This window comes from Alosa alosa, chromosome 8 (assembly GCF_017589495.1).
Source record: "Alosa alosa isolate M-15738 ecotype Scorff River chromosome 8, AALO_Geno_1.1, whole genome shotgun sequence".
In the NCBI taxonomy this organism is placed as follows: domain Eukaryota; kingdom Metazoa; phylum Chordata; class Actinopteri; order Clupeiformes; family Clupeidae; genus Alosa; species Alosa alosa.
The window spans coordinates 27,369,826-27,389,065 of NC_063196.1; the positions used below are offsets into that span (position 1 = coordinate 27,369,826).

The 19,240-nt window shown below is 42.7% G+C and overlaps 1 protein-coding gene across 1 annotated transcript in view; it reads left to right on the plus strand.

The window, feature by feature from the left end:
• kcnk3a (potassium channel, subfamily K, member 3a) overlaps window positions 1-15,701 on the plus strand; it is a 34,742-nt gene extending 19,041 nt beyond the window's left edge. Inside the window, exon 2 of the mRNA XM_048250621.1 lies at window positions 14,171-15,701. Within this exon, the coding sequence (XP_048106578.1) occupies window positions 14,171-15,192 (1,022 nt within the window). The 3' untranslated portion in view covers window positions 15,193-15,701. The remainder of the gene's footprint in view (window positions 1-14,170) is intronic.
• The last annotated feature ends 3,539 nt before the right edge of the window (window positions 15,702-19,240 follow it).

The following is a 19,240-nucleotide window of genomic DNA, read 5'->3' on the forward strand; positions in this document are numbered from 1 at the left end:
TTACTCAGTGAACACACAAATGGTCCATGAGAAATCTTTCCAGGTACTGTTGACAAAACTTGGCCACTTTATATACATTGTTATGTCAAGATATGTTATGCTGTATGTGAGATTTATACTGTTTGTCTTAGTTAGTATTTTCTAAGGCAATTGCACAATAGAGAAGGAAGCAGAACAGAATAATCAACTAATACAAACCTTTTTTTATCATTTCTAGCACAAGGATGACCCACTTTTTAAGTACAGTTGTCACCTGCAGTTCTACACAAGGTTTACACTATCAGGTTACCCTGTCTTGTGGTAGTAATGCGAAGACAAAAGCACCTGCCCCATGGTCTTAAAATGGCATCGCCAAAAGCTCATTGCGGACGCATTTCAGGTCATTTCACTCCAGTGACTGGCACAGACAAGGGCGAAGGAAAAGTGAGCTCAGTACAAAATGACGTCGTCTTTCTGTTGATGTACAAAAAAAGGAAATATTGTAAATATTGTGTTTTCGAACACAAGTGTTGGATGGACAAATTAACCCATTTCCACCTGTCACGCATAACAAAGTAACAGATGCTGGTGAATGTTTTTGTTATTCTCGTGATGCTATTTTAGTTGGACATACTTTAGGTAGTGGTTGAAAGAGGTGTTTAGATATGGCGGGTGTGTCTGGTCACTGTCTGAACTTGAACAGTGACACTCTAGCATAAACCGAAATCAAAAATGCTTTTAGAGAATCATAATCCGTACAACAACAGCCGAATTTAATTTTTAAAAACTTTCCGATGTCACTTTCCGATGAAACCAGCCAACTAGTCTCTACCAGGGATTTCAACTAAATCTCTTTCCTTCCCTGACCTCACACCCTCAGATGTGTCTCTGGACAAGTATGGTGATGTTTGGGGATTGAAGTGTCTATATGACCAGTCACCCTAAGACCTAAGCTCCTCACACAGTGGGCCTCTCCCTGGCCGTGAAAGCTCCTGCTCTACATCAGAGGCTTCTGGTGAAATAAACAAGCGTCACAGAGACCCCAAATAGCCAGATTTCCCAGAAACCTACAGTAACTTGGCCTCAGTCGCTAGTGAGAAACAGCTGTACGCAGCAGTGGACCATGGGTCAGGAGGTACACAAGCTAACAGAACGATGTGTGTGTGTGTGTGTGTGTGTGTGTGTGTGTGTGTGTGTATGTATGTGTCTGTCTCTCTCTCTATATATCTCTCTCCCTCTGTGTGTGTGTGTCTGCATTTTTCTACAATTTGAACAACATAAGCAAGTGTCCTTACATATAGTATGTGTGTGTACAGTGCACACATGCACACATGCTTGACTGAGTGCAGGACAGGCTTTACGGAACAGCTAATACATAAACTGTTAGGCGAGTCCGAGGGTGAGTGCAAGGATGAGGTGTCGATAAGAGATTGATGGCATCCCCATGATGTGTGACCACCACAAATCACAGGGGGCTGCTGGGAAAATAGGAGGACGTGTGTCCACTCAAGGGGAACAAGTCAGCCTGGGAACGCACTGGGCCGCTAGTAATGTGTTTGGGGGGTTAGACAAGAACCCGGGGGGGGGGGGGTGTTCAAAATTTTAAGAACAACACTTTCTAGGATGGGGGCAGGGCAGGGAAGATGGAGCATGTAATAGCCAACGAGGGTCAGAGCAAGCAAGACTGAAAGTATGAAGTCAAAGAAGGAGAAGGAGAGACATTGAAGAGAGAGAGATGAGAGGGACAGAAAGAGGGAGAGGGAGAGGTCTGACGTCAATCAGGATGAGAGATCCAGGAGCAAGGGAGCATGGACTCCACACATCATGGAGACAAGGGGGAAGAGTTGTTTTAGAGAGAGAGAGAGAGAGAGAGAGAGAGAGATAAGCGAAATATAAGGTTGCCAGGCATGGAGAGGGATGCCAGTGACGTTTGCACACACACTAACACACTCAATTGCACACATAACATTTTCTGGGAGGACACATGTCCTTTGAGCCTCGATAGAATCACCCATTATGAGGGCCAGGCTCAAAGCCTTAGAAGGCAAAAAACTGCCCCAGTAGCAGTGTAGCACTGAGGTAAGATGAGCAGATCCTTCTGCGCTTGAGTGTGAGGGCCATAAATTTTACAGAGAGGCTGAAAGGATGTAAATACTTTTAAGTGGGCAAAGCAAACCTGATGAAGCGCTTAGCAAAACACGTTGTTCTCTCCATTAAAAACACTACATTAATAGTGATCAGTGTGCAGTGATTTTGATCTTTCACTTTTAGTTTTAAGTGGGGTTATGTTTTTATCCCTGGCTCTAAAATGCCATATAATCTGAGAATAAGGCTGTAAAGGTAGATGTACTGTATTTGTACCGAACCCTTTAGGTACAGGACGTTAGTTTCAATACAGATGTGTACCGAATGTACCAAATGCAGTCTTAAACAGTAATCAGCAGTACGGCATTTTTCGTGCAGACTATTTTTCAAATTCAAGTTCCTACACAAACATATTTGGTGGACCACTTGTCAGTTTAATTAAAAAAGCAAAAAAACATTTGTCGCTTTTTCAAAATACTATTCCTGCTTATATGTGTTGAGTATCAGCAATATTGTCAGTGAATGTTAGGCTAGCAGTACTTACAGGCTTGCTGTACCGAAAATTAACCGAACCATGACTTCAATACCGAGGTACGTACCGAATTGTGATTTTTGTGTACTGTTACACCCCTATCTGAGAAACAAAGACATCTTAAATGTTGACAATACAGTAGCTTAGCATTCCATTTTGTGAAGGTCAATACCGTTAATGTTGGACCTCTATAAATGTTGCATCTGCATTCTCTCTCATCCACACTTTCCTGGTATATATATATAATTTTCTCTCTCTTTGTCTTTCCCTTGACCTGCATCATGCCCCATGTTCTTCTCATCTTTCTCTCTGCTCCATTTGTGCTTCCGTAGGCGTTCAGCATCCAGTCCTCTCCTTCCCCAGGGGTGCAGACGTCTAAGAACATTTCGGCTTGAGCCGTGGCCAAGATTTCTAACTCCCCCGGGCACATTTCAGTTGGCACTACCCTCCCCAACACCCTCCCTCATCCCCACCCAACCCTCTCCCTCCCCAGTTCTTATTCCCTGTGGTGCTTTTCACAGTCGCTCCCAATGAGGACGGCTTCACCATCCACAAAATGTCTCTGCGTGCTCTGAAAGCATCCAGACACTTTGCCAAGGCATGAAGCTGGTTGTAATGGGATGCCCGAGGCTAGTCTGCCTTTCCATGCTGCAGTGGCCCCCCTTGCCACCTCCATCTTTAATCTTTCTCTTTTTTCCCCTTTTCCTTTATTGTGGACAATTTACATCACCCCTCCTCATAACCTGACAGTTTGGCCAAGTGGAAATGAGCATGATGCAATAAAATTGGAGAGAAAACAATTACTGTATGATAGCACTCGAGAAGAGTTAAAATGCCAAGAGTGATTGGAGTGATTCTAAGGAAAAGGCTTCTGGAACCCAGCTGCAATAAGTGGTCTTGTCTACGCCTTCTCGTCAAATGGAAATGCACAAAGTACCAATGCAATTCTAAAAATGCAATGATTGCACCACATTCATCTGGCTCTCAATGATTCCATTAAGATATATTTAACGTTTTTAACGTTTGTGGGTGTGTATGCATTGAAGCGAGATGGGGTTACAATAAGAGCTTTTTAGACAGTGTATATTTCTCGCTAACTTTGTGAGCGTTGTGAACAATTTTCAACTTTTTGCTGTGAGCAATATGTGTGAATAAGAAGCCTCATCATCAACACATTCAGCAGAAGCGTGTGATCATACCTTAAATCGCTTTGGACAAAAGCTTCAGATAAATTAATTAATATTATGAGGATTAAAGCTGCAGTTGGCAAGATATTTTTGATCATATTCACTGAAACTGACACTATGCTCCGACAGAACAACATAAATCAGCCGGTTTTAGAAAAAAAACTTGCACTTCTACCTCCACTTAGAGCCTGTTATTTGTTTTGCAAAAATTCACAGCTCCCAGTTTTTCTGGTCCAATCAGAGCAGGGCTGTGTGAGATCTGACTGTCAATCACAGTCTGGTGCAGTCTGGTGCGCACTGACGAGCACCAACTCAATGAGAGGGTGCTCAGTGGTAGTGGGGAAGGGGCATTTTAGAGTTGTAAACATTCAACATTTTGGCAAAGTCCCTCAATCTGTCAGACTTGCCAACTGCAGCTTTAATTACTGCAAAAAGATAATCGCTATCTCACCACAACTAGACTGCAGCCAGCTACCTGATAATGCCATTTTAAAAAGCCAAGTGATATTTCTTCTTATAAAGATTCTGTTTCTTCTTTTAAAGATTCTTTGCATTAACAGAACATGTGTAAGGGGACAGTAGTTAGCTGACAGTCTGACATCTAAGAAAGTTGATAATTGATATTTTCTCACCCCTTCCTTTCAAATATTGTCTGATATTATATTTTTTATTTGATATTATATATTTTTTCATTTTTGGGGGCTTTTTATGCCTTTAAGTTTGACAAGACAATGGGGTGAGAGAGAGAGAGAGAGATTGGGAAATGACCCGGGTCGTTCTCGAGCTCAGGTCTCGTGGACACGTGGACTCGAATATGGTACAGGCGCTGTAGCCAGTTATGCCACAGCACCCCTCATATTTTTCAATTTATGTCAAATTATTGACTAAAGATTTATTTTCACTGATCCGTTCAAAATCCATTCATTCTGTCAAACACCAGTCTGTGAGGGACAAAGCGATTCACTCTGTCATATGAACTGACAGTGACCACAGAAACACAAGAAAATATTTTTTAGCAGAGTCAAAAGTTCAGTTAGAGGATGAAACAGACACAGCAGCAGCTGCTTCATAAATATATTTGTAAATATGCTTTGAACTTTCTACTCTGTACTGTCTGTGGAACAGTTTCATCCCACTACTAGATCACCCTCATGCTAACCTAAAGGAAACATTTGACAACACTGAGTCCTTCCTTGCTTGCCTGTGTTGTTAGCAATGAGCTAGTAATGATGCTTGTACATGTAAATGTAGCCTACATAATAAGAGGGGGGATGTCCAGTAATGGATGGACATAGTCACGTTTTAATGATTTATATATTTTGATTTATGAAGTTAATTTCAAACTAGTCTAATTCTTACATTTTCAAGTGCTGATTAATCATTACTCTAGCAAGAACTTACAAAAAATGCCAGCAATGTATTGATTAGCTGGGTTGGGCATTAGGACTGTGTAAAGGGAAATAAAACCTATACCATGAATGTGACACTTCAATAACTCAGAAACTTTGGTTTGGTAAGGGGTGTAACGATACACAAAAATCACAATTCGGTACGTACCTCAGTATTGAAATCACGGTTTGGTTAATTTTCAGTAGGCTACAGCCTGTAAGTACTGCTAGCCTAACATTCACCGAAAATATTGTGTCAACATATATAAGCAGGAATAGTATTTTGAAAAAGAGCCAAATGTTTTTTTTATTTTAATTAATAAACTGACAAATGGTCCACTATTTGATATGTTTGTGTGGGAACTTGAATTTGAAAAATGGTCTGCACGAAAAATGCATACTGCTGTTTACTATTTAAGACTGCATTTGGTACATACGGTACAAATCTGTATTTAAACCAACGTCCTGTACATAAATGGTTCAGTACCTTCACACTCCTAACTTTGGTACAAATTTGGTGCCATCTCACTTTGAAGTAAACTCGATCTATTTCAAAGAGCTCCTATGTAGGTATATTTTGGTTTATCTCCAGTGTGCCGACTTATACTATATTTTCTGACAATGATGCTGCTTCATCAAACAAGTGATCAGTCTGACAGAAGTGCTCTTGTACAAAACAAATCTTAGGATAAGCTTAAGCGATGGAAATAATACATGAGCAACCTTTTTCAGAGTAACATGAGCAGGGGGGGATTACCCTCGCAGGCAACGTGTTTAGACGTGAGCGGTATTCCAGTCGCCTTCTCGTGCTGAACAAGATGTGCTGGCACATCAATACAAATTGAATAGTCACGACAAGGACAAGGATGCTCGCCAGGCTCGAGACTGCAGACCTTTGATGTGGTCCTGCGTAGTTATTTATTTAATCTTCAAAAGAGCCCCCTCTCCTCTAACACCTTTGTTATGCCAGTCCAATTAGGTGCCATGTGTATATGAGGGTTTTGTGTGTGTGTGTGTGTGTGTGTGTGTGCGTGTGGTCAGTCAGATTTGTACAGTAATAGCTGAAATCATTATTCCTGGATCAAGTGATGTTTTGAAAGGACACCACACACACACTCCCCCACCCACTCTCACATACACACACACACACACACACACACACACACACACCCATGATCTGACAGGAGAGAAGTGAGCACGCAGAACTAAAAGGAGTGCCACTCTAAGATAAAGTGAGAAGCTTTTAAAACTCTCACTCACTCGCACTCACACGAGCTTGTGAAATGTGAATGACTGGAGCGATGAGGAATTTAATTTCTAAAATCCTTGTGAAGGTTAATGTGGCTGCGTTGTGGGTAAAGCTGTGTGCAGTCCAGTGGAAATGAATGGAGGGATTAAAGAGAAAAATAATAAAATAAAAAATGGGCCATGGAGTGAAATCATTGAGGAGGAAAGATTTCATAACAATAAAGAGAGAGAGAGAGAGAGAGAGAGAGACAGAGAGATGGAGACAGAGAGAGAGAGAGACTGAGAGAGAGAGAGAGAGAGAGAGAGAGAGAGAGAGATGAGGGAGAGGAACAAGACAGGAGAAAAACATCATAGTCTCACCTCATGGGGCTGCTTCAGTAGGGAAGAGATGGTACACGAAAGAGGCAACACGTGGAGCACTGAAACAGAACAGGAACAAACAGGCCAGAGCGTTTCAAGTTATTCCCTAGGAGCCCATCCCACTGATATGTTCTTTTTAAATAATAATTACATTGCAGATTTGCTTACTTTAGTGTCAGTGACACAGACGTCCAGTGATGCCAAGCTGAACAGGAAACAGTGCTGAAATCTATTGTGATATAAAGGATGTAAGAGGATCCAAACCAAATTGATTGATGTGTACTTGAGTGTGTGTGTGTGTGTGATGATGTGTGTGCCACCAGACCATGTCGTGGATTCCGTAAAATACAGTTTAGTTGAAGATGCTCGATGCCTCATATTTTTTAATTCCTGCGCACGCCGACTCCCCCATTTCAATGACTTTCCTCTGTCTTGCCTGTTATCTTACTATATGCAGCTTCTTAGTAGCGATTAAAATTCAACATTACAGTTTTTCTGTTCATTATAAATTAGCAACGCATTCGGTATGGTTCCCTACCGCCATTTGTCATTCTGTCGCACATTAGAATCATTCACACATGGCTGGCAGCCGCATAAATTGACAAAATCCAGGTTAATTTCTTCAATTTATTCCCCTCCCTAATAACCAGGATTGCGCTGGGGCCTAACGTTCGCCAAGAGCCCCCGGGCTTCACAGATGCTGCTGGAGTACCTGGCGGAAAAGCGAAACGGGCCAAATGAAACCACCTGCGTGGTTTGTTTGTTTCTGTAAAGCTGAGCCGCAAATTATTTTCTGGGAATGATAATGTCTGTAAATGAGAAGTGGTCTCTGTAAATGAGAGAGATGGAGGGATGAAGAGAGAGGTGGGGGTGGAGGACAGGATGAGGGTGCACCTGTGAGCTGCTGACCTTTGTGGATATTTTTCTCATCCCTTGTTCATTTTTGTTAATGACTGCCTTTTTAGGCCTGCTGAAAAGGCTCCAGATTACCATTCACCGCATTTGGGCTTTTCACGTTTTGCTTTTCATATTGTAATTTCCGAGAAATTGATTTTTTTTTAATAGACAATCAACTTCTTGTGGCTTGTTTTGCAACGTCCCTTAAAATGGTCGGCTGTGATGTTTCATCTCATGTGACATGCTGAAATGAAGTTGTTTCGAGTTTTTAAGAGAGTATCACTATTAAACCTCCGAACAACTCTATGTCAATATGTCAAATATGATAATACATCAAAGGCCATGTGTTTAAGTGTCTCAGCATACACATTACTTCAATTTTCTTCCAGCAAATTAGTTGGACACCTAACCCCTGAACCAAAATTTTTCAGCATTCAGAACACAATTTCTTTGAATAACCCTATGGGGTGACCCTGGCCTCTCTAACCTAACCTCTAACCCTAATCCTATAACCCCAACCCTAACCCTAACTCTAAACCTAACCCTAATCCTAACCCTAACTTGTTATGACAAAAACCGAATGTCATTTACATGTAATAACAGAAGCGTTATGTCATAAACGTTTATGACTTGTTTATGACACGTTCATGACCGTGTCATGTCACTCTTATGTCGACACTGTAACGTGTAATCCATTATGGTTCTGCTACCAATGGTTTTGGGGTGTGTTTTATTTTTTTAAACGGTGGCTTTCTAAATGTTTTCATACAGATTTTTTTGGAAATGGCATAGGAAATGTCAGCATCTAGGTGCCCACAAACTGTAAGTATGGCCTGTAGCACAACAGCAGTGCAGAGCATCAGTCTACCCTTCCTGCTAATTTACCCCTGGCCATCAGTCTACCCTTCCTGCTCATTTACCCCTGGCCATCAGTCTACCCTTCCTGCTAATTTACCCCTGGGCAAGTGTCACCGAGCCCTAGCTGCCCACGTGAGTGCACTCTGCCATGCATGCACAATGGCACCTGAGAACACGCATCACATGGGTGCTTAGGGTGGGAGCCCAGGATAAAGCCACCTCACCGACATTGACCTTTGACTGTGTGTTCTGTCACTTGAGTGGCAGGGAGGCGTCACGACTGACTTTGCCGTCATCTCCGATTTGACCCTGGCAACTCCCCTCCTGGTACAGACTTACAGCTGACCTGAGTCTTATGTCTTCATGCCTGTATGTGCGTGTGTGTGTGTGTGTATGATGATCTGACCGCTTAGGTAATAGCTCTCTTTCAGTTCATGAGGTTACAATGTTAAATGTATGTGTGTGTGTGCATGTACCTGACTGTTTCAACTTGTAAGATGGAGCCGATGAGAAGGATGTTTATGGCAAGCCGATTGAGCATTTATTCAAATATCTTGATATCAGGCATAATTGTCATGTACATGCAAGCCATTTCTGTCCACTAGTTAACTAGTGAGCCATTTCTCTGTGAACTAGTTAACTAGTGACAGCCAAAATTCTCACTAGTTAACTAGTAAGGCCCAAATTCTCTCTAGTTAACTAGTTCATATGTTTCATATCTTACTAGTTAACTAGTAATGCTCAGCATGTTCACTAGTTAACTAGTGGACACTGAAATGTGCACTAGTTAACTAGTTTAAAGACTTCTATATTTTACTAGTCAACTAGTAAGGTACAGAAATGTTTACTAGCTGACTGCTGAATGTCAAATTCCCACTTGTTAACTTCTATGTAATTTGGCCAGCCGCTTGGGCATTTATTCTGATATCTTGATATCAGGCCAACATGCAAGCCATTTTTGTCAACTAGTTAACTAGTGAGCCATGTTTGTGCACACTAGTTAACTAGTTACAGCATAAGTGTCATTCTACGAAAACGTGCCATTTTATGTCCCTCAAACAAAAGTGTCTTGCAAAGCTGAATTAACAATATTTTTTTCATAATTATTTTATATTTTAGGAAATATAATAATGGTAAAAATAAATTATTTACTTTTTAAGAATTCATCATTTTTTTAAAATGATTTTAAGCACTTTTCGTATTAGGAATATTGCAAAAGCTGTAAAAATGGCTTGTCCCTCGGTATGACTTGTCTAGTATCACTGGCTATTTAGGATAAAAAAGTCAAATTATCATAAAAAATAAATACATGTACAAAAAGCCTCAAGTGTTTGTTCACGGATCATTAAACAATTTTATTTGGAATGTTTTTAAAATTATGAAAAAATCAACATTTTACATTTGTCCCCATGTTGTCGTCAACCCTGTTACTTTTGGATAAAAACCCCCTTTGGACAAAATTAACTGTGCCAAAAGTTACATCATTTTCAGGAAGTGATATCCCCTGCCTTCCAGGAAGTTAATGGTGAAAAGACCAGAAAAGTGTTGTTCTCTTTTAATGACTTTTATTACGGTTTTGCTCTGTCTGACAGAAGGGGACAAGCTAGTTTAGTCAACCCTGTTACCAAAAAATCATGGATTAAAAAATAATTTGATTGAAAATTTAAAATGTAAATATTTAACTGCTCACTAGTTAACTAGTGAAGACACAAATGCCCACTAGTTAACTAGTGAGGTCTAAAAAGTGTCTTGAATCGATTTTAATATTATTCTTTGTTTATTGTTGCTAGGCAACCACAATGTATCCATTCAGTCACGCTTTTCTGATTAATAACTGAAAAACAAAAGATTGTACACATTAACTGCACATGGTTTCAAAAGTAATTAAAAGCTCAAGAAAAAAACCTCATGCACTTCTTAGGAATTGAATCCTGGTCTCCCACATGATGTCCTGCTGCTTAACCACTTGAGCTAGTCTTGCCACATTAGTAATGCTATCATCAATGTTCATGTTACTGAAACGTTTTGTTGCTAGGCAACCATATACAAATGCCTCCAGTTTTATTGCGATTTTCAGACTAATAACTGAAAAACTAAAGATTGTAGACAGTTAACTAGTGGACAAAAACGGTCAGATTGTTTGTGTTTTTAGGTGTAACTAGTTACCTAGTGAACAAAATATGCATGCCACTAGTTAACTAGTAAGGCCCACAACACCCTCACTAGTAAACTAGTGGGTATTTTGGCCTTTACATGTTAACAAAACCATTTTGGCATCTGACTAGTTAACTAGTGGGGCTGAAATGGCCTTCACTAGTTAACTAGTGGGCATTTTGGGGCACACTAGTAAACTAGTGACACTTTTTGCACCTCACTAGTTAACTAGTCGAATGGAAATTGCCATCACTAGTTCACTAGTGGGTGTTTTGGTGCACACTAGTAAACTAGTGACACTTTTTAGACCTCACTAGTTAACTAGTGGGCATTTGTCTCTTCACTAGTTAACTAGTGAGCAGTTCTGCCTTCACTAGTTTACATGTAAGTGTCACACTGAAGCCACTAGTTTACTAGAGAGTACCTTTCGCCAGCATGTTAACTTGTGTGCCACATGCAAATGTTGTGGGTGGGATTTTGTGAAATTCTGCACTGTGATTGGTTATCATGTTCTATTTGGACATAGGGAGCCAATAGAAAGCCTCAATTTCAGAATTCTTAGCCTCTAATTTGAATTTCTAGCCACTACTTAGAATTTTGTCTTGAACTAGTTTACTAGTATACATTTATGACCTCACTAGTTAACTAGTTTGGACAAATGATGCATCAACTAGTTAACTAGTGAGCCTACTGCCATCACCTAGCTAGCTAGTAAGCCATTTATGGTTCACTAGTTAACTAGTGACATTGACCTACTGCAACTAGTTAACTAGTGAGGTGTTTTGCCTTCACTAGTAAACATGTGCACATTTTTGGCTGTCACTAGTTAACTAGTGAGACCCAAAAGCCTTCAACTAGCTGACTGGTATGCATTTTGGCCTTTACTAGTTAACTAGTAGACATTTCTGGCTCTCACTAGTTAACTAGTGAAGCTAAAATGTGTTGACTAGTTAACTAGTGAGCCTTTTGGCTCCCACTAGTTAACTAGTGTGCATATTTTGGCCCTCACTAGTTAACTAGTTCACACAAACATGGCTCACTAGTTAACTAGTTGACAAAAATGGCTTACATGTACATGACAATTATGCCTGATATCAAGATATCAGAATAAATGCTCAATCGGCTTGCCATAGATGTTTGCTCATTGTCCCATCTCAGCATCAAGGGACCCTTAGTGAGTTTGTGTAGCATTTATGAGATATATGTGTTTGTGTGTGTGTTGTGTGTGTGTGTGTGTGTGTGTGTGTGTGTGTGTGTGTGTGTGTGTGTGTGCGTGTGTGTGTGTGTGTGTGTTTTAGCGGATGAATGTCTGTATGTGTGTGTGTGTGTGTGTGTGTGTGTGTGTGTCTTAGCGGGTGAATGTGTGTGTGTGTGTGTGTGTGTGTGTGTGTGTGTGTGTGTGTGTTTGTGTGGGTTGGGGTGGGGACTGTCGTGTAGTTGAGCTGTCTCACTTTGTCGTGCCGCTAACTCAGGCTGTCACTGATGACTCTCTCAGTCATGCTAATACACTGGCGGCCGCAGCGGCGCCGCCACAAACTGAGCCTCTGCAAAGCTGACGTCTGTAGCTGCCTGTGCCTCTGCAGTAAACAGCCCACTCGGCCCTATTAGCGCACAGCTGAAATCAGCGTCGGGAGGCCTCTGAAAGGAGCACTCCACGTTGCCACTGACTCGAGGTTGATTGAACCTATCTCTGCCTCAGGATTTGCATATTTGTAGTGGCTGTTGTTCAACCCTTGATTTGAGGCAAAGTTTCTTCTGATATTTGAGTGAAATGTTTTATATATGAATATGAGACAGGTAGTTATCAAAGTGGTGCATGTATACCTGTGTGTGTGTGTGTGTGTGTGTGTGTGTGTGTGTGTGTGTGTGTGTGTGTGTGTGTGTGTGTGTGTGTGTGTGTATGTGTGCGCGCGCACGTGCAACTTAATGGGCTATTATGTTCTTTTGGTGATTGATTATCCGCCGTCCTGCTTGTCTGGGAGGAAACAAGTTCCCTTTCATACCCTTTCACCATCACTTATGGGAGTTATAAACAACCGCATTAAGGTAGATGACGGGAACCGCTTTGATCACCGGAGGAACCAGGTCGACCAACAGGTGCGCACCGCGCATAATTACATCTTGAGAGAATGTTTTTTTTAAAAAGTGACGCAGGACTCTCAGGCTGAAGCACCTCACGGGGGCATTAAGATGTGGAGCAGAGATAACTAATAAGAAAACGTGCCGGAAAATTCAATCATAACTGGCCTACGTCACTGAATGACGCTGGTCTGCCTCACTCACTCTTTGCGGTATGAACTTAAAGAGCTTTTTGAGAGAATGTGAAGCAGCACGTGTTGCGGTGGCCAAGGACCTCTTTCTGATCGCATAAACACACACGGTGCAGAGAGTCTCAACTTTGAGCTTAGGAGCTTTAAAAAAAAAGAGAAAATAAGAACTAACCACTAAAGAACTAAGTCAGTTGAAAATGAGACGGAGCTGACGTGCATAATCACATTGTAGCAAGCGACGTCTCCACGTGTGCTCACTGCACAGTGCTGCCAAAGAGAAGCGTGGCTTTTCTGTTTGAGTGTGCAGTGCATACGCGACAGCATGAGAGGCATGCACCCTTATCAGCTAGGGGCCAGAAACACGTGCACACCTTCTCACGCAAGTCACCATGGTGCTCAGAACCCCTTTGCCAGGCAGACCAAACAGACCACAACTAATGTGTAAGGTTTGAGCAAGGACTCAATATTATGTTGCAGGGGGGTGGGGGAATATGACCTAGCTATTGTCACCTGCTGTCATCATCCTTCATACCACTCTTGCTGGACTAACAATCACCAACATTCATTCAAATGCAGCACAAATGAATTGAATGAAAGAGAATGAGGCTTTTGCAAGGTGAAGAGACTCTTTAATGTCCGAGTTTTGTTGTGGCCCTCTCGGAGCAGCATTCTCCACACACATACATACAAATGCAATTAGTTTTCCATGGGGATGGCTTCTGATTAATCATTTCAAGTGTGAGTTCAGGTGTGGTGTGCGTTCCGCACCGTATCACTCTAAAAAAGAATCACACAAAGGCTCGAGATGTGTCCCAAGGAGAAAGATAAGGAGGTGGATCAGAAGTGTTCTCTGGTCCTGACAACCGTACTGACCATTCTATAACCAAAACGTAGCTCTTGTTCAATAATCCTGAATAAATGTTTATAAATGTTCTATTCATCTCTCCATCCAATTTGTCCTCCCTGTCTTTATTCCTACTCTCTCTCTCTCAAATTCAAATTCTAAGGTGTTTTATCATTACGACTATTGGAGTACAGTGTTGCCAAAGCTAGTGTTACAAACAACACAGTAGTGTCACAAAATAAAGAAAACAGAAAGAAAATAGAGATACAGCAATGTGGGTATAAACATGTGAACTCTCTCTCTCTCTCTCTCTCTCTCTCTCTCTCTCTCTCTCTCTCTCTCTCTCTCTCTCTCTCTCTCTTCTGTAGGATACGGTCATGCTGCTCCCAGCACGGATGGCGGCAAGGTGTTCTGCATGTTCTACGCACTGCTGGGAATTCCGCTGACCCTGGTCATGTTCCAGAGTCTGGGCGAGCGCATCAACACGCTGGTCCGCTACCTGCTGCACCGCCTCAAGAAGTGCCTGGGCCTGCGCCGGACCGAGGTCAGCATGGCCAACATGGTGTTCATCGGCTTCGTCTCGTGCATGAGCACGCTGTGCGTGGGCGCGGCGGCCTTCTCGCGCTACGAGGACTGGAGCTTCTTCCACGCCTACTACTACTGCTTCATCACGCTGACCACCATCGGCTTCGGCGACTACGTGGCGCTGCAGAAGGACCACGCCCTGCAGACCAACCCCAAGTACGTGGCGTTCAGCTTCATCTACATCCTGACCGGCCTGACGGTCATCGGGGCGTTCCTCAACCTGGTGGTGCTCCGCTTCATGACCATGAACGCCGAGGATGAGCGGCGGGACGCCGAGCAGCGGGCGCTGCTGTCCAGGGCCGGTGGCGGCGCCGGCGGGATGGGCAGCGGAGGCGGCGCCGTCGGAGGCGGAGGAGGGAGGTACCACTTCGCCCCGGATCCGCCCTCGTACTCGTCGGCCGCCTCCGAGCTGGGGGCGGCCTGCTCCGGACGTGACGGAGGAGGCTCGGGCAGCGGGGGTGGAGGAGGAGGAGGGGGTGGTGGCGGGGGGGGTGGCGCCAGTCGCGGTCTGCGGAACGTCTACGCCGAGGTGCTGCACTTCCAGTCCATGTGCTCGTGCCTGTGGTACAAGAGCCGCGAGAAGCTACAGTACTCCATCCCCATGATCATCCCGCGTGACCTCTCCACCTCCGACACCTACATGGAGCAGGGCGAGGCCTTCTCCAGCAGCCCGCTGCCGCTTCACCCCAACGGTTGCGCCTGCGGCGGCCTGCAGAGGCCCTCGGCCATCAGCTCTGTTTCCACCGGCCTGCACACCCTGGTGCCCTCCTACCGCGGACCTTCCAAACGACGCTGCTCCATCTAGGTCAAATTGCGTCATTGCATCGGCCTTCGGCGGAGGCCTTGTTTGCCCGGATGTAGAGTCTAGAGGAAGCTAGAGGGGCTTTGTTTTATTTTCCTTTTCCAGAGTATTTCTACAGATAAACTTCCTGAACGGAAAGCGCAGAAATGGTTCCTTCCTCCCCAACAAAACATACTCTATGCTACGTACTGTATACTACACTGTGGATAACAAGAGTTTTAGTGAGGGAATCATATACTGTAGATTATAAGAATGCTTGTAGTCGTTACAATGACCTGACTTTATGTGAAGTATGTATTTTTTTCTAACAGAATCCTAACAAAGAACACTTTCGAACATTAGTTCACACAAGTAAAAAGTGTACATATAGATATATATTTGTTATAAGACAACTATTTAAGCTACATAGCTACATGCAGTGGTATAGAGAGGGATACTTTCACTTTCTGTTGGTAGATTCCAATACACATTCTTACATATCTCTATATCCAAGCTGCAGTTTTAAGCCAAACACTTCCTGTTAAACGACACGTCTGTCCCCATGTCTTTGTGGTATGTCATTTTGCGGTTTCTCAGTCATCCTTTTTTTTTGTTTTTTTAGTTTTGCTTGTTATGTACTTACAATAAATAATCATACGCATTTGACCATTTGATTCAGAGCACATGGTGCGCCACTGTCTATAGTAAACTAAATTTAGTTCAATACACTGCTGCACTTTAGATCGCTGTGTTTTTTTGTTTTGTTTTTTTGTTTGTTTGTTTGTTTTTTTTGTTTTTGTTTTTGTTTAATACACTGTCCAACAGTGCACACTCATTGAACTGAGTTTAATTTATGATGATGCACCTTTTTGTTTCATTTTTCCAGAATGATCACTGTATCTTCTGTTCATTGCATGGTTGTTATGTTTATAATGAGACCACTAATATGTCTGTTGTTTTCATGTCCTACCCTGGAGTAAAGCACCAGGATTTTAAGAGATTTCATGGAGGCCAGTGAGGAGGTGATATCCGCCAGCTCCGTGTCTTACCTCTGCATTTCCAAATTGGGAATGACTGATGTGTCTGTCGGAAAAAATTCACGTGGACACATTGTGTATGGAATGTCATGGATGTCTTTTTTGGGAGCATTTAATAAGGGGGACAAAATCTAAATACTCTATCTCAGTCAGATCCAGGCTTATCTGGATGGCAATACTGAACTGTCTCTTTGAGAGTTGGAATTTACCTGCCATTGATAATTCTAATTTTATGAATAAAAAAAACCCCTACCAAGTCACCGTTTGTAATGTCTGTTTGTCATTTTGTCAGTATACTTTTGTCCTGGGGAAGAATCGGCTGAAATAAGTGTTGAAGTTTGCTTTGTACAGTTATCAGTTTGATGCTATTGCATTGGATGCACATCATAGATAATCTGTTAAAAACAAAGGATTCAGAATCCAATATTAATGAGGAGAGAACAGTCTCATGATACTTGAATGGTGTTGTTTGACATTGGGGTCCAAAGCTCTCAGGGGAGCTGTTAGGTAGTCATTAAGGTTTGTGAGTAAGCCTTCATTTTCTTCACATGGCTAAATTTGGAAATTAAAGGTGCTCTAAGTGATGCCACGCGTTTTTTAGGCTAAAACATTTTATGTCACTTACTGCAAACATCACCTAACCAACCGCTAGTTGTCTGTGTCCTAAATACACTGTAAAAAAACGCGATCTCTGTGGATAGCCCAGGCTCCAAAAACGGCAACAAAAACATCCTGGACAAACCTAGCCCATAAAAACGTAACAAACTGTTCTAGCAAATCACAGAAGAGTTGCGCATTTAGGAGAGTTTCAATTGCACGGGATCAGCATGGGAGGGAGGGGGAGGAAGTACCGAGCTACAGTAGCTCTCTGTTTTGTTTGAAAGTAAACAGAAGTGACATTAGCATCGCTTAGAGCACCTTTAACTCACAATAAGCATACTATGGTTCTTATAATACCCAGACATTACAATTGTCACAAGAGAGAAACTAATTCTGGCTATAAATCCACTTTAATATTAAATAAAGTGATATAGAGTTATTGCACACACTTTGAAACATCATATTAGTCTTACACCAAAGTGTAAAAGCGGACTTGTTTACATACATTGTGCAAGTCTAATAAGGTTAATAAGCATGCGTATCACATTTAGTGAGAGTTGTTTAGAAATCTACCATATTTGAGGTAGATTGGTGCTGATGAGCATCCATGAACTTGTCTGGAGAGTCGCTATTTAGTATTTTCACACCTTCAGCACAGCACGCCTGGCCCAACGACAGACGGCACCGCGGCACCCAAACACGGAGGATAAGAGGCGTCCCGCCGCCATGGCATCTGTTGCTCGCCACTCCAAACACACACTAAGGCAGAGCAGCCACCTCTGGACGAGCTCCAGCCTCCTCCTGGCACGGCTCCACCGGATCAGGTCTGAGTTTGGTGCAGGGCCCGCGGCTAACGGATGATGCCATTGGTGCAATGCAGTGGGATGATATGCCGAGTCAGATACACCACACACCCCAAATCCTCCCCGCCCCCCCCTCACCAACTTATCCTCCAACTCAAGTTCACGCAACATGCAGTTTTGGTGGGTTGTCTTGCACAGCAAGAGGGACTACAGTAAATGCTCTTCTCATGTTTTTCTAACTAAGCTACTTGTAAAATTGTGGTGTGGTTACAAGATATAATGTGAGACTTTGCACAAACATGCTGCCAAAGGTTTGAGGAGTCAAATCTTTGTGCTCCTATAGATGCTGCTGCTTTTTAAAACCATCTTGATAGCAGTCAGACTGAAGTCTATTAACAACAATTCAAATCAGGTCAATTAAAATCATTTGAATAGAGGCAATTGCACCTCCATGCAGTGTAATTACCCCTCAACCAATATCATGCAAGTAAATTCCCCCATCAAATGAGATCTCAGCATATGTTCAGTAATCTTCTGTCTACACCTGCCCAGTATTCCCTGTTTAACACATCTGTTTCAGAGTCCACCTCTCCACACTCCTTCTCGTATGCAGTACTTCCAAACCCTGATATCTCTATATTTTCCTTGTTCTCTTCCTTCACCTCTTCTTCCTGATCCCTCTTCACTCTATCTTAACCTAAATGCCATTCATCTTCATCTTCCCTTCTCTTCCACTGCTTATTTTCTCCTCAACTTTTCTACTACCATGTGTCTATGCTTTACTTCTGTGTCTCTCTGCCCCTAAATCCTCTCCATCCCTCCGCTGTCATCACTTCTTTCCCCCCCCCATCTTCATTCCTCTCCTCCTGTTTGCTTCCTTCATTCCTCTCCTCCTTTCTTCTTCCGCTCCACTTTCCCCCTTTCAGATAATTCCTGCACCAAGAGCCTGCCCTCTCTCTCTCTCTCTCTCTCTCCCCTCTCTCTCTCCCTCTCCCTCTCTCCCTCTCTCTCTCTCTCTCTCTCACTCTCTCTCTCATGTCTTTAGCTATTACTTTGGCTCACTTGTTTTTGCTGTGCTCTTTCTTCTCGTCCCTCTCACTCACTTACTGCTTGACTGCAGGCCAAAAGACACTGTTGTCAACTTTGAATGATTTACCCATCTCTCTCTCTCTCTCTCTCTCTCTCTCTCTCTCTCTCTCTCTCTCTCTCTCTCTCACTCCATTTTTCTCTCTGACCTGCTGTCTGATTTTGATCAGCACGCTTTCATCTCTTCAGTCTTGTTTCCTTTATATCTTTCTTTGTTAGTTCTCCTTGGCCAGGAGAGTCAGGGATGTTGCTTTTCTTTGAACACATGAAGACTTTTAATTTACTTGCTTCTCAACACCAGACTCTCTCTCTCTCTCTCTCTCTCTCTGTGTGTGTGTGTGTGCAAAAATGTGTGTGTGTGCGCATCTGTACATGTGCTTGAGCACGTATGATTACAAGTACAGTGCGTTCCAGTAAGATTGATTAGCCTCTTTTGTGGGACAACGACATAATACAGGAAGTTGTTGTGCATTGATTCAAATGTAATCATAAATCATGGTTTCACAGCAGTGACCCTCATTGCACGTTCAACTATGATGGATGATG